General features: G+C 34.4%; 1 protein-coding gene across 1 annotated transcript in view; it reads left to right on the top strand.

Annotated features, from left to right (window-relative positions):
* LOC121739422 overlaps positions 1-14884 on the top strand; it is a 93985-nt gene that overhangs the window by 34089 nt on the left and 45012 nt on the right. The window contains exon 2 of the mRNA XM_042131890.1: positions 7138-7286. Coding sequence (XP_041987824.1) covers positions 7138-7286 — 149 coding nt within the window. The remainder of the gene's footprint in view (positions 1-7137; positions 7287-14884) is intronic.

The raw sequence follows: 14884 nt of genomic DNA, 5'->3' as shown, positions 1-14884 counted from the left end.
ATAGTGGCGAAATTATTTCCCTAGGTAAATACTGAACTGAAACAACAGTTTATTCCATCAATAACATTGCGACGAGACAAGAGTAATCAAGTTCGTTTACCGGAATAAACGGATATGTTTTCAGTCTCAAGCCAATCTATTGCCGTATTTCTTATACGTTCACGCTCAGGTAGCGCAAAATTAATGTACAAGCGCTGTGAGCACGCTATTTATATAGCCATTGGCTATGAAAGTAGTCGTATATTGATATATTTAAGCTTCTCTGTAGCGTCTATATTACTGAATTGGGCGCACTTTATATATCTGATTTGCTATATTATTTTTGCTATATAAGTAATACGTTACGTGTAAATAATTTGCTTATTATTAGTTATTTAATACTCTTGAATTTTTAATCCATACTTAATATTATAAATGTGAAAGTGTGTCTGTCTGTCCGTCTGTTTGTTTATCTGACCTCTTCACGTCTAAGCCGCTGAACCGATTTTGTTGAATTAATTTGGCATGGAGATACTTTGAGTCCCAGGAATGGACATAGGATACCCACTTTTTTCCCGGAATGTAATTTCATCTAGTAAATAATAATCTAGTTGCGTGCTAATACGTGGGAGAGGCATGCTTCGGCACGAAAGGGCTGGCTTGACCGGAGAAATACCACGTTCTCACAGAAAACCGGCGTGAAACAGCGCTTGCGCTGTGTTTCGCCAAGTGAGTGAGTTTACCGGAGGCCCAATCCCCTATCCTATTCTCTTCCCTACCCTCCCCTATTCCCTTTCCTTCCCATCCCTACTTTCCCCTATTACCCTATTGCTTCTTAAAAGGCCGGCAACGCACCTGCAGCTCTTCTGATGCTGCGAGTATCCATGGGCGACGGAAGTTGCTTTCCATCAGGTGACCCGTTTGCTCGTTTGCCCCCTTATTTCATTAAAAATATAGTCACAAATACAAATTCAGTATTCACCATATTTTCAATATGGCGTTTGTGTACTTCATAATAAGGTTTTAATATATAACAGTTTATTTTAATTTAACTCTTGAAATAACTGTTGATTTTAACTTTTGCTCGTGCTTCATTGTAATGTTCAAACTATTTCATAACTGAACATTAACGTCCAAATGGCAAAATAACTGTGTTTTAATGTTTACTACAAAATACTACATTTTGCTTTCAAAATATATGAATTATAGCGAAACAGCAATGTTTAACCAACTTTTAACATTGGAATTTGGAACATAAAATGATTCACAGCATGTAAATAACTAGATGACACCCGCAACTCCGTTGCGCCAAAATTCGTCTATCGCGCGGGAACCGTACATTTTTCCGGGATAAAAAGTATCACCTTTCCTGGGACTCAAAGTATATCCATATTCCATGCCAAATTTGAGCAAAATCGGTTCAGCAGTTTGGGCGTGAAGAGGCAACAGACAGACAGACAGGTAGACGGACAGACAGACACACTTTCACATTTATAATATTAGTATGGAATATGGATCATTGCTGTCCAATCAACAGTAGTTATTAAATACTGTAATTCGTGAACCTCAAGCTTTCATATACGAAGGATTAGATCGATCCGTTTGGACTGTTCTCAGGTCAACCTGATCAGACCTAGTGTACACTACTACTGCACTGGAATGCACAATATGAAACGGGTCTGCTCTGGTCGGCCTGTCGTCGCAGTCACAGCCACTTGCCTGATTTAATGGTTGCTACAACTCGACTAGATTAAAATACTAAATGACGCCCTCAACTCCGTTGCGCCAAAATTTGTTTTGCGCGCAAACCGTATAATATTACCGGGATAAAAAGTATCCTTTGTTCTTTCCCTAGACTCAAAGTATCTCCATACCTTTCAGCAAAATCGGTTTAGCGGTTCGAGCGTGAAGAGGTGACAGACAGACAGACACAGATACACAGGCAGACACACTTTCGCATTTACAATAATATTAGCATGGTATATTTTAATATAGTTGTATTGTAGCAACAAATCAATCTAGTAAGTGGCTACGTTACTTAACCTTTGTATCACACCTTCTATTACTGGATTGAACGTTGGCGGTCAGACGACTTGATCAATCTATGTTAAGACGTTCACAGGTTGTAACAAAACAAAGTGATAATACTTTAGGGTGCGTATGTGTCTTTTATATGAGTTCACTGTTAAAGTATAGCAACGTTCAGAGTTTTTGTGATTTGTATGGGCAAGCGCCCCACCGTCATGACTTTTTTCATCCTAAAATAAAAAAACAAGTAACTCTTTCAGCGCTGCTACTTTCTCAGCGAACAGCATTCAACATACCCACACACCCCCTAAAGTATTATTACTTATGGTCAGTACTCACTATCGGTATTACTCGATAGTTTTACTCCAAATCGAGTAAAAATTATCGTGTGGACCGCAAAACTCACAACTCGTAGGCTCGCATCGAGCCGGCTCGATGGAATCTATTTTCTTCGAACTTACTCGACGCGAGCCGTCGAGCTTTGCTCAAGCGTGTGAGTTTTGCAGTCCATAGGATATTTTTTACTCGATTTGGAGTAAAAACTATCGAGTAATGCTAAGTGAATGAATGCAGAGTGCATGAAAGCCCAAGCCGTGGGTTTGAGCACAGCATCTGCACCTGTTTGTTACACCCTGGGCTTAGGCGTATGATAGCAAAGCTGTCATCAGAATCGACGTTGATTGTGGGCTATTATTGTGTTATGTATAATATGTACTAGTACATTACTGATAGATATTATGATATTAATCGTTATTGGTCTCAAACAATATTAGTACAGCAATTGTTTTGTCTACGAAATATTGGACACTGTATAAATAATAATATAATCAAGTGAGGTAAATAATATTCGTAATCGCTAATCTTATATCGTTCATCATGGGCCAAAATGGATAGGCTGTAAATATAATATTATTATTAAAAGTTTGGCGTAAGACCTTCGGTCTTATTTTAGCGTAATAATTTCTATAATACTTCAAAATTACCGTTTGGTATAAGTATACAATATGTGAAAGACAATTCCATACAACAGTCTCATAAAAGGAAAGAGCGTTAAAAATTCTTACGTTGTTTATGCCATGTGTGAGAGTAAATGTTAAAGATCTATATTTGGTGTAGCTTACCATTAAGATATCCATCACCTTCTTCCCTTTATTATCTGCGATTTTTTTATTTTATAAATTCCAGTAAAAAATACGATGAATGCTACTATTATTTATCATATGAACTTTGACCGCAGAACTCAGATACATTAAATTATCGAGAATTAAGATTAAGCTTGCATTTAATTTTGTTAAGATAGTTTCGTTAATAATTAATAAAATTTTAATTTTGAGTTTGACAGAATATGATGAATGAGGCTTATGTCAAAATTTTAAATTAATTACACTCAAGTAATTAATTTTTCACTATGAGTGCGGCAGTGAGAGTTAAAACTATTTTCTCGTTGTTTCGTAGACCTTCGTAGCTCTACGTGACGTAGTTTCGTAGCAGCGAATATTATTATTGCAATACTACATGTAACTATAATTATATTATTACAGTGTAACTACATGGAGTAGATGATATTATGTGATGCTAATTTTACATCGTGAAACATAATAATAAAATAACATACTGTCTTGTATATGTAATGTATACCCAATAGAAATGTCAGAAATTAACTACAACACAAATTAACACGACAAAATATTGTAAAAAACGACGTAGCTATCGCACGATCTTATCATACAAAAAACTAAAAAGGCATGATAATTTTTGACAAAGTTGCGAGCAACATCTCAAAATAAATTTTATAATATAGGTATAAACTATAATTATATATAGATATAAACTAGTTTATAAAAAGACACGCGGAATACTTTAAACAAGTTTATTCGTATTGAGCTCGCAATATCCAATGCATCTGATTTCTCCAGAGTCGCTTGATATCATGTTCATATAACTTTGCTTATAAAGTCTTTAAGGATTTTGCTCGACCTTTCGACTAACTAGCTATATTTTGTAAGTTGTTTTGCGTTTTGCTGCTATATATTATATATATATATATATATATATATATATATATATATATATATATATATATATATATATATATATATATATATATATATATATATATATATATATATATATATATATATATTTACTTTGTCTCAAAACTCAAAAGACATAGTTAATACTGTCAATACTTACACGCCAAAACTACTAAATCGGTTGTAATGAAATTTTGTACACAGTTTGTCTAGAGTCTGAGAGAGGACATAGGCTACCTTTTGACTGGAAAAAAAGGTTGTACGAAGCTTTGAAATTTAACACCAATTTTGTTTATTACATGGATTTTGAGGAAACTTTGCAGTAATGCAGGCTACAATTCATCCCGGGCATTCACACGGACACAGGAACCACCGCGCATTATAAACTGAAGTCCACAGTCCACACGGACGGAGCCGCGGGAATAATACGCGATTTCCTTTTTCCTCAAATTCCTACATAAAATTATTGTTGAATAAGTAGCTCTAGGGTCTAAGTAGAGAAAATCTTATAAATACGAACACAATGCATCTCGACCGTCGTTTCCGCACGTGTACGCCACAATAAAACCTCAGGTGCGCCATTGTACATTTTATCGCCATATTAAATATTAAGTTATAAGTATTTACACTCGAGCGTCATGGAGATCTAGTAGGTTTTTTACTTTAGGTAAAGCTGATAAAAAAATAATAAGAGCGTTTTTTTACTTTAGTGGTGGGTTCAGAAACTGCAGCCATTTTAAAGTTTTAAAAAAGAAAATATATTGAGAAAATGGCTTATTTTAAATATCAGTTATAAATATATTTTAGACAACAAGGATTAAATCACTTACTTTAGTTCAAAATAAAATATCTGCGAAGCGAAGTCCCTACAGGTCCCTACAGACTTACTTAACCTTTGAATCGTTAGTGCTTTATATGGAAGCTTCTTTGGGGTATACTAAACATCTCCTATCTTAATCTGACAGATCCATATTACAATATTTAAAAAAAAATAACCACCACGTGAGAAATCTGATTTCTATACCCTGATAACTAGACACATGTTGAAAGCCTACACAAGCTTAATCTGACACGCTCGAGCTGCTCCCGAAATCCCCTATTCCTCTCCCCAACTATTCTTAACCCACTTTCTGTACGAATTTTGGAAGCTTAAATCACTCTCCTATGTTGGAAAAATAGGAATCCCTTTTTTACAGAGGTCTTTTAGATTGATTATTCTGTTTTATAAAAGTTGGCCAATCGTGTTATGCCCATCATCGTGTAAAATCGTGTATTACCCATAGTAATTCAAAGACAAAGACATGATGAATAAAACTGACAATGAACTTTAATTTCTTAGCTTTAGTCATTATTGAGAAAAATCGATATCGCTACAGCCAAATTATCAATTCGTCGCGCCTAGGAAGTTCTTATAAAAACAGGAAATTAAATTTGTACATTGAATGTTTCTCGTACGTATTTAATATCATTAATATCCTCTCAACACGAATAGAAGATATAATAAAATTGTCAACGCGGTGGTTTCCGCGCAAAACTTTTTTTAATAATCGGTTAATTGAAACTCGTGATTTTAAAGTAGGTCAGGTCACGTTTGCCGAATAGAGCGTTTCATTATAACATTATGCAAATCGGGTGCCACGAGGGTGGTCCAGCCAAACCATCTTTTTTGATCCGCCTTTTTGGTGCATCAAAAAAGATGAGTATATTAAATTTAACTAGCTATTTGACCGAGCTTTGCTCGGTATTCGATGAAAATGACATTTTCTAAAAATGATTCCTATCTAGATCGATTTGTCGGCCCCGAAACCCTCTATATGCTAATAAAATAAAAAGAATTGCTCGTTTAAAGATATAAGATAAGTGTGGTACTATACCACATTTTCTACTATATCATTGTGCATTGCGAAGTTCCCTCATTTTCTATACATTAATAATTGGTCTATTTATTCTGTAGTCATTCAATTGAATAATAACGAACAATAAATAACAAATTATGCATGTAAAACTAATTTATTATGTAAATTATAAGTTCTGCTTATTTCATCTAATAATATAATAATTAACAATTAGTAAATATTCAATGTAAGTGAATTATTCTTGTAAAAATCAAATGTATTTTTAATCATTTAATGTATTTTTTTATGGAAATCAATAAAGCTTTATTTCAATTTATTTCAATTTCATTCAATTGAATAGTTTCATTCAATGAATGCGCTAGCCGCGAATCGCAGATTGAACAAGACATAATAATATAAGTTTATTATTATTGAATATTAGTAATTTTTCATTGATCATTTAAATGTTAGAACTTCTCTTAAAGCAGAGTCTAATAGTGTTGTAGAATTATGATAAGCTTTTACATTTTATGTTTTTTAACCGACTTCCAAAAAGGAGGAGGTTATAATAATATGTTCGGCTGTGGATATTTTTCGTGAATGCATTTTATATGGTTCTGTTAAAACAGATTTTGCTTTTACTTAACTTTAAGAATATAATATACTTTCGTTTATAAGGTTTCAATTTGTCAAGACAGTAAGAATAAGATATTAAATTATTGAGCCCGCGAATAAAAGAAAAAATGTCAACTGATTTCTGAAACTTCTTTAAGTTGCTGGCGAGGTTCGCTCTACGAATATAATACGTAATGCTTTAGCCGCAAGGTTTATAATTGATCGTGTAATGTGAACGATCATTCTATTTACTCTTGTTTAATATTTCAACATTTGTCGAAGATGAAAACATTGCGGCAGTATTTCATTCGCTTTTGTTAACATTGCGCTTAATAACTTTTGTTACACAGTTATTCGCATTTGAAGTATTTAAGAAAAGGTGTATTTAGGCATAAAATGTATTACAGTTATATGTATAGAATACTACTAGCTAAAAGCCGAGATTTATGAGGGCTTGCGTCGTCACACCTTCACTGACTGATGATCATCTACATATTATAAAATATACAAATTAGCACAAATATATTAGAAAAAAAGGTGTTGCAATTAGCAAACATGTTATCTAAAATAAAATGGTCACTTAATTTTTCTATTAGATAAGAAACAAGACACAATTTTCGATATACACAGTATAATTTGTTTCCCAGCGCCAGCGGAAAAGCGCATGATGTTGTCTGAGATCCCGCCGCACGAGTTCTACGAGAAGTACCTGGTGCGTCGAGCCCTGATCCCCAACTACTACTTGGACGACCTGCCGCGATACGAGCCACATCTCAACGAGGATCTGCTAGATAAGGTACGAAAATGCGTATGTTCCAAAATATCATCCAGTTGCTGGGCTATCGTTGACGTACTTGTCAGAAAAACATGACGTACATATTAGTAGCACAATAGACAAAACGAACCAGTAGGCCGACAAAGGGTCAATTCAGACCACAATTTCTAAATTATATATGGAATTAACAAATTTCAATGTAACCCCATTATCCTATCAAAAACATCCTGTAAAAAAACCAAGTCTCGCAACTCAGTTTTTATACCGTAAAAATTTAAGAGATCCATGCAATAACAAGTCGGTTAATTTATTCAGTCCCTACCTAGGGGACCTTCTGTCTCAAGTTATTACGTAAGTTGTTATCATATCAATATTAAAAATCTTTTACGTTTTAAATAAATATATCAACTTGGACATCGCATGATTTGATTGTTTAGTATAACACTATACAGTATCACACAGCACTAGGGCCTGCGTCAATCGCATGGAGCGCAGTAGACTAAACAGTCTAATATATATTATAATAATTATGTAAGATACACATATATATATATATATATATATATATATATATATATATATATGTATATATATGTATTGTTATGGGGTTTCGGGGGCGATAAATCGATCTAGCTAGGAATCATATCTAGAAAATGTCATTTTCATCGGATACCGAGCAAAGCTCGGTCAAACAGCTAGTACATGTTATATAATATGGGATTACAAAGTTATTCACGAAGTTAGAGAAAGAAGAAGAAAACTGCACATTAATTATGAAATGTTTGTTAGGTTTTCCCTTAATTAAGACCCTAAACATTAGCTAGATATCTCTCTTCCGACGATTAACCGGAGAGGCGGAGATATTGATGGTACGGGTACAATGATTCATAAACCGCAAATGTTACTTTGTAATCCTATACATTTCTATCGGATTACAAAGTTATTTATGAAGTTAGTGTATCTAGAAAACTGGACAGAAATTTTTAAATATTTGATTTTTTCCTTGATTAAGACACTAAACACTAATTATATTCTAAATTTGGTTCTATGTCTGCTAGAAGTGCCTTAGACTTTTGGTGATCGGTTAGTCAGTCAGTCAGTGACAAAATTAAGAAACATTAACAAGTTACAGTTCATAAACTACTGGTGCAAATTGAATAAAATTTTAAATATACCGTGTTTATACAATGCTTGCTTAGCAACTGAAAATACAGTTTATCCACAATGAAGTTATAGGGGGGTCAAAAAGAGCCTGAATCGGTTCGAGAAAATGATAGTACGGCCGTGCCGCTTTTTTGCTCGACTTGGAGGGGGCACTGCCGTGCCCCCAATATATTAAGTCTATGCCCCCAGATTCGGCGTGCGCCATGACACTTTGCTGAGTCATTCATAGCATGCTCAGTGCTTACATGTCGTTTTTCAGCTTGTTTGAAATCGGAAAATTTGGTTAATTCCATCTATCATGTCATATTTGCAGTAAACAGTACTAGTAAAATTAATACGCAGAATTAATACAAGTTAAAAATATTCTTGCAACCATACATTAAAAACTAATAGAAAAAACATGGCGTCAGCACTTCGCAGCATCTCTAGAGAAATTAAACATTTAAAGCTACATAAAAGTAAGCTGTAACGCGGTAACATTTTCTGAGAAATGTAGCTTAAGATATGCTTAACTATTTATTATTTCTTGGCGATATAGCGGACCTAATTTTGCAGGAAATTTTCGCTCGGAAGCTTATTTCGGTGTTATAACAAACTTTAAATAATACGATTACGAAGTTGTTACAGTGTACAAGAATATAAGAGTTTGTTTGTTTAACATTTTGCCTTTGTATTTTCAATTTCCATTGTTGCAAAATTATTAATTCAAATTTCGTAACCAGTGGTGAGTCGGGTAATAAATTCAATATTAAAGCAAAGGATATAATATCACTAAATATACTTATTTACCTCGTAAATTATCATATTAAAAGAATACACGTTTTGATACAAGATTTTTAAAGTTTACTTATAATATTATATATTTACTTATAATCTATATATATAACTCAAAGGTGACTGACTGATTGACATAGTGATCTATCAACGCACAGCCCAAACCACTGGACGGATTGGGCTGAAATTTGGCATGCAGGTAGATGTTATAACGTAGGCATCTGCTAAGAAAGGATTTTGATAAATTCCAACCCCAAGGGGTTAAAGTAGGGGATGAAAGTTTGTATATAATAATGCTTCTTAACGCGAGCGAAGCCGCGGGCATAAGCTCGTATTATATATAGATATTACAAGTCTCTTCCTCTTAGCCATTCGTTGATAATATTAAACAGGTTTCCGGGTAAATATTACATAACATTTCATCTCTTCCATATTAATCCGAAGATATCTTTACAAAATATGATCTCTCTGTTACATTCTCCGTCCTTTACAAAATCCCCTTACGAATATATTTTACAGAATATTCCCGTCCAAGAAGCTTATCTTATGCTGCACTTTAAATATTTCCGTGAAATACATTTCTCAGACCCAGAACCTATTTTTAATTTTGATAAGGTTCTCACAGTACAAAGGAGTCGATGCAAGTTTGTATACGGATTTCCGTATTTCTTTAAAGCTAAATCCTATTTTATAATAAAACTATTTGGAAATCATCTGAAATACGACTCTTTTAAAGTTTAAATACTTACTTATCAATATTTTACGTATCTGGTTGTGCACTCACTTAATTTTGTTATAAGTTAATATATTATATTTCCTTAATTTCCTTAATAATTAAATAATAAGTTAAAACTGAATGTATCAGAATTTCTGCCGACCGAAATTCTGTGGCTCACGACTCATAAATTACACTCGTTTGGCCTCACCCTTAAAGTTTGAACATTATAATAGGCACGATGACTATTTTTTTTTCTTATCGGTAATTGAAAGATACTTAAAAAATAGAAACATCGTTGAAAGAACGACTCTGATAGCTTAAAAATTCACCAAGATATGACAATTCAAATATCTCATAAAAATGACCTGCCCGAAACGCTCCATACAAAGTACTACGAAAGTATGACGTCAGTCTTTCGTAGTTTGTACGCATCGGGAGACAACTTTGTTCGACAGGTATATTAAATATTGCGTTTATGAAAGTGGTTTCATAACAAAAGTTGCTTTTAATTGGATAAGTTATCGAATTGTATACAAATATTAAGAAATTTAATTGAAAAAAAATTTGACTTTAATATCCAACTTTGAAGGCGCATTACAAAAAAAATACAAATGCTATCAAGCTGAAATTTTGGGAACACTTATTTTTTACCGTGATTTCTTTATTTTATTAACAAAATTCGCTAATCTTTGACCTTGTCATCATCCCTATTATACGTACCGTATTTAGAATTCTCGATACCTTTGAGACTTTTTTAACTTTATCAAAGAATACAACCCAAAATAGTGCCAAGGTGAACCTTTTAGAGATAAAGTCTAAGTATAAAGATCATTTGTAAACCCTAGGGACGCTCCGAGCTGTCGTTTGAAACAACTTTTTAGGACCTACTTTGTTTAGGAAAAGTTGGTGGAATTTTGCGATTTTCGTGGACAAATAAAACACAAAACAGTGGTGCTTGGTAAAAAGTTAATTAATATGAAAAATGTCTGATCTTTTACTAAGTGGTTGATTCAGACCGCAGCGCAGACCGTAGATGCATTTCTAAATTTGTACTGAATTGACAGATTGGCATGTCGCCTCGCGCAATTGAAATCTTTCAAATCCATAGTACTAATTTATGCCGAGCCGCGCCTCGCCTCGCCTCGTCGTGTTGCTATATTCTTGTGTGGTAAATAAAATTGATTTTGCAATGCATCACAAAATGATGAATCAACAATTCCCCTGTAATCCAATAAACATTTTTGTTTTGGTTAATTAACCAAATTAAAATTAGTGACTCTTCGTACCGACTATGCCTAGAATTTACAATATAATATAAGTAATATGTTTTAGCGTTGCCTTAAACTATTTTGAATATAAACTTAGCAAAAAACGATGAAAACGAATGTACCTGAAACTACCCGCAGGCAAAATTGAGATCGGTTGTAAGCTTTGAATCAGAGAACAGTTGAAACTGAAGACTATCATTGAAATATAATAGTCGAATAAGTGTAAAATATTCACTAAGCCAGTGCAATTGGCCTTTGAAAATGGAAAAAGTGTACAAAACGTAAGAATAAAAAAAACGTAAAAACGTAAGAATAAAAAATACAGAGGAGGAAGAAAATATAACAAAGTTATTTAGTGGCGATATAATGCGTCGTTTACACTCAGCCATTGCCGCAGCTCCTCGCGCTGCCAGAAATATTTCCCTGACTACTTCTGCGGCAGTAACGACGAGAGTGAGTGTTTACATTCAGCCAGTGACGGATTAAGACTACTTGATGCCCTAAGCAATCCATGCCTGTGGGCCCCAACATCAGTTTTTTCCTAGAAACTTTTTTGGTGTGGTTTTTAGTGACGTGACGGTGAGAGTCAGACGTGATGCCCTAAGGACAGATTTTTTTTGTGCTTCATCTGGTGCCCCCTCAGACGTGATGCCCTAGGCTATTGCTTAATTTGATTAAGGGTTAATCCGTCACTGCATTCAGCCTACATACTTGCCGCATCGGGCAGCGGCAGCGGCATGAAGAATGCCAGCGCGAGTGACATATTTACATTCTCGCCCTCTTCCCTGCTCCCTTTCCTGCCCAACAGAGCACATAAACAACGCATTAGGTTGGTAAGTGGGAGTGGAGTAAAAAACTACTTGTCTCGATTTCCGGAAAAACTACAAGTCTGGAAAATATAAAATAGTTATACCTATTAAAAAGTTTCACGTAATAAAAAGGCACTCTACAGCCTTTTTTATTTACACTTTATGTACACATATTTTGTTAATCCGGCATTTGTATATTTGTTTATTTAGTTGTAAACTTGTGTTGCAAGTTTTACAGTAAAATACTGTAAAATACAAAACAAAATATAGTACCTACATAAATCATAATTATTTACCTACGGTCGATGACAACGCGGGCTTACCACATTTCGATCTAGAGTCATACACAATTCAAGGTTACATAGAGATTCGTTTTCTATAAAATTCAAAACTATCACAATCCCTCTGATTATTATGAAGGCGAATAAAGCAAAAAATAAAACATCGTCCTCACTCTTATACCCGGCTTCTACCCTAAGAACGACGCGAAATTAGTTTTTTTCGTAATAACTCGATAAATATACAAAATTTTCAAAATCCGCTAGTCCAGTCAATCGGTAATTGAATGCACAGTTTTGGAAATAATTTGAAAAAATATGAAAATTAGAAACATATTTTTTAATATCGACAAAAAGATACCGGGTTTTCGCTAGTGTAGTCCCTCGCAAATATAGTATATCTATTCTTTTATTTAAACAATTCGTGGCTTATTATCAAGTGTAAATATGAATTGAAGACGTGAGAGGATGAAGCATAAAGTTAATATACCTAGCGGAATAGAGAAACAAAGGCCTGAGCAAGAGAGATGTCACTATCGGTAACACTGCGTGGTAAAAAGAGACGTGTGATACATGACAGCAGCACTCTTTTTTGACGTCCAGTCGGCACGTGCCGCACGTTGACAATTTAATCGCATAGAAATCATGATCATTCATGCTTGTGTAAATGTATACGTATACATATTTTTACACACAAATGAAACCAATTTCGGTTTCGTTTGACAGCTCGAGATTGTTGCTCTATTCCGCTAGGTATATTAACTTTATGGGATGAACACGATAACTGACCATAAAGTTAACTGACAGTAAAAAATGACGTTTTTTGCATAAATGGATGTTACAAAATGTTAGCTCTCTAGTATTCTTGCACTCACGTCTTCAATCTTTATATTAATACGTGAGCCAAAGTCTTTGTATCCCTTTTGACAATAAATGGGGAAACGTGGGTGAATCAAATTTTGCACAGTTATAGTTTATATGGTGAAGGAGTGCATCGAGCTAATATTATTTTAAAAGTATGCTTTTATCATACATTTTTTTAACAAATAAAACATTAAACACACTACAACACACACCTAGGAAAATGACAGATTTTTGAGTGACAAGCCTATATAAACGAATTATACTCTTTTATTTATGGTTGAAGTCTGTTGACACTTGACAACAAGGTGACAAATTGAAAATGGATTATAGTTTTTTTATTGAATCTTAGATACAATTAGACAATGCTTACACGGCCAGTCTGAGATCAGCTGAGTCCCAGAGACAAGACTTGAAAAAAAGATGATAATGTCAATCTTTTTTTTACAAAATATAGGTAGTAGTCTTAATGCCGTTGAAACTAAGGTCGAATTTCCACCATAGGGCGATCTCTAGTTATTATAAAATCATTAATTTTGCTTTCTACGCCCTCTTAAACCTTGACGTACTAGAAAACTGCTAGGCTATTTGAAGTGAAATATTATTAACATTACAGTTGCCCTTCCAAAGCAATGATATTCTATGTTACTAACGTAACTAGATTGGAAGTTTACGGGTGGTTTACGGTATCAACGCGTTGCCACTTCGAAGATGCCTGCAGGCATATCTCACATACATAATGACATAACGAATATATGACTTGACATTGTCTTTTGAACAAAAAAGTGGTTACGCATTTCTGAGAATCTTTTGTAAGACATTGCTACTCTAGTATTTTAGAAACTCATTGTTCCAAAGCCATAACTTATTCAGATGTCAAATGTACTCAACACTAGGGTTGCTGAGGATTCCTCTTCCGCTTCCTCATAATGAGGAAGTTCCGCAATATTTTGGGTTCCTCAACCGTTACCGCATCCTCATAAATAAAAATAAAAAAATCCTCTTCCGCTATCGCTTCCTCAAAATTTAAGAGGAATTTATGAGGAATTTCACTGCGCATGCGCATCGCGTATCCAATCATGACAACGCACACGCCAGAGCCAGATAATTGTATCATTCACTCATCTTTCTTTTTTTTTGTGTGCGTTGTGTATGTTTAGCCTGGGAAAATTAAGGAATTCAGACAGAATAATTCGTGTAGTTTTGAAAGTTGGTACAGTTGTTCCTAAAGGTGTCCAGGTGAATATACTAAAAGTCCCCGAGGGTGGGACAAGAGCCGGCGGTGGGGGAGGGGGGGAAGGCTCTTCCTGAAAATAATAAAAAATAAATAAAATTAGATAGACTCTATTTTGAAGGAGGAATCAGGGGACTACGTTACGCCGATTTACTGTATCTGTCTCTAGGTACAGTTAATCGAGGTAACGTATTCCCGTGATTTCTCCTTCAAAGTTAATCCTATCTAAATTTATTCTTTTTTAATATCTTCAGGGAGAATGAGTCTATACCACTACGTTTTTGTGTTATCGTAAACATCTTTCAAATTAATTTTATGGTCGGTCGATTGGCGGGGTACGGGGCATTCATTTTTTTGCAATTTTAAGGGTGCAAAAACCTTGAAAAAGAGACCTTTCCCCCCCCTCCCCCACCGCCGGCTCTTGTCCCACCCTCGGGGACTTTTAGTATATTCATCTGGACACCTTTAGGAACAACTGTACCAACTTTCAAAACTACACGAATTATTCGGTCT

This window comes from Aricia agestis, chromosome Z (genome assembly GCF_905147365.1).
Source record: "Aricia agestis chromosome Z, ilAriAges1.1, whole genome shotgun sequence".
Lineage (NCBI taxonomy): Eukaryota > Metazoa > Arthropoda > Insecta > Lepidoptera > Lycaenidae > Aricia > Aricia agestis.
The sequence above is the reverse complement of the archived record's forward strand: the minus strand, read 5'-3'. Positions and strand labels throughout refer to the sequence as shown.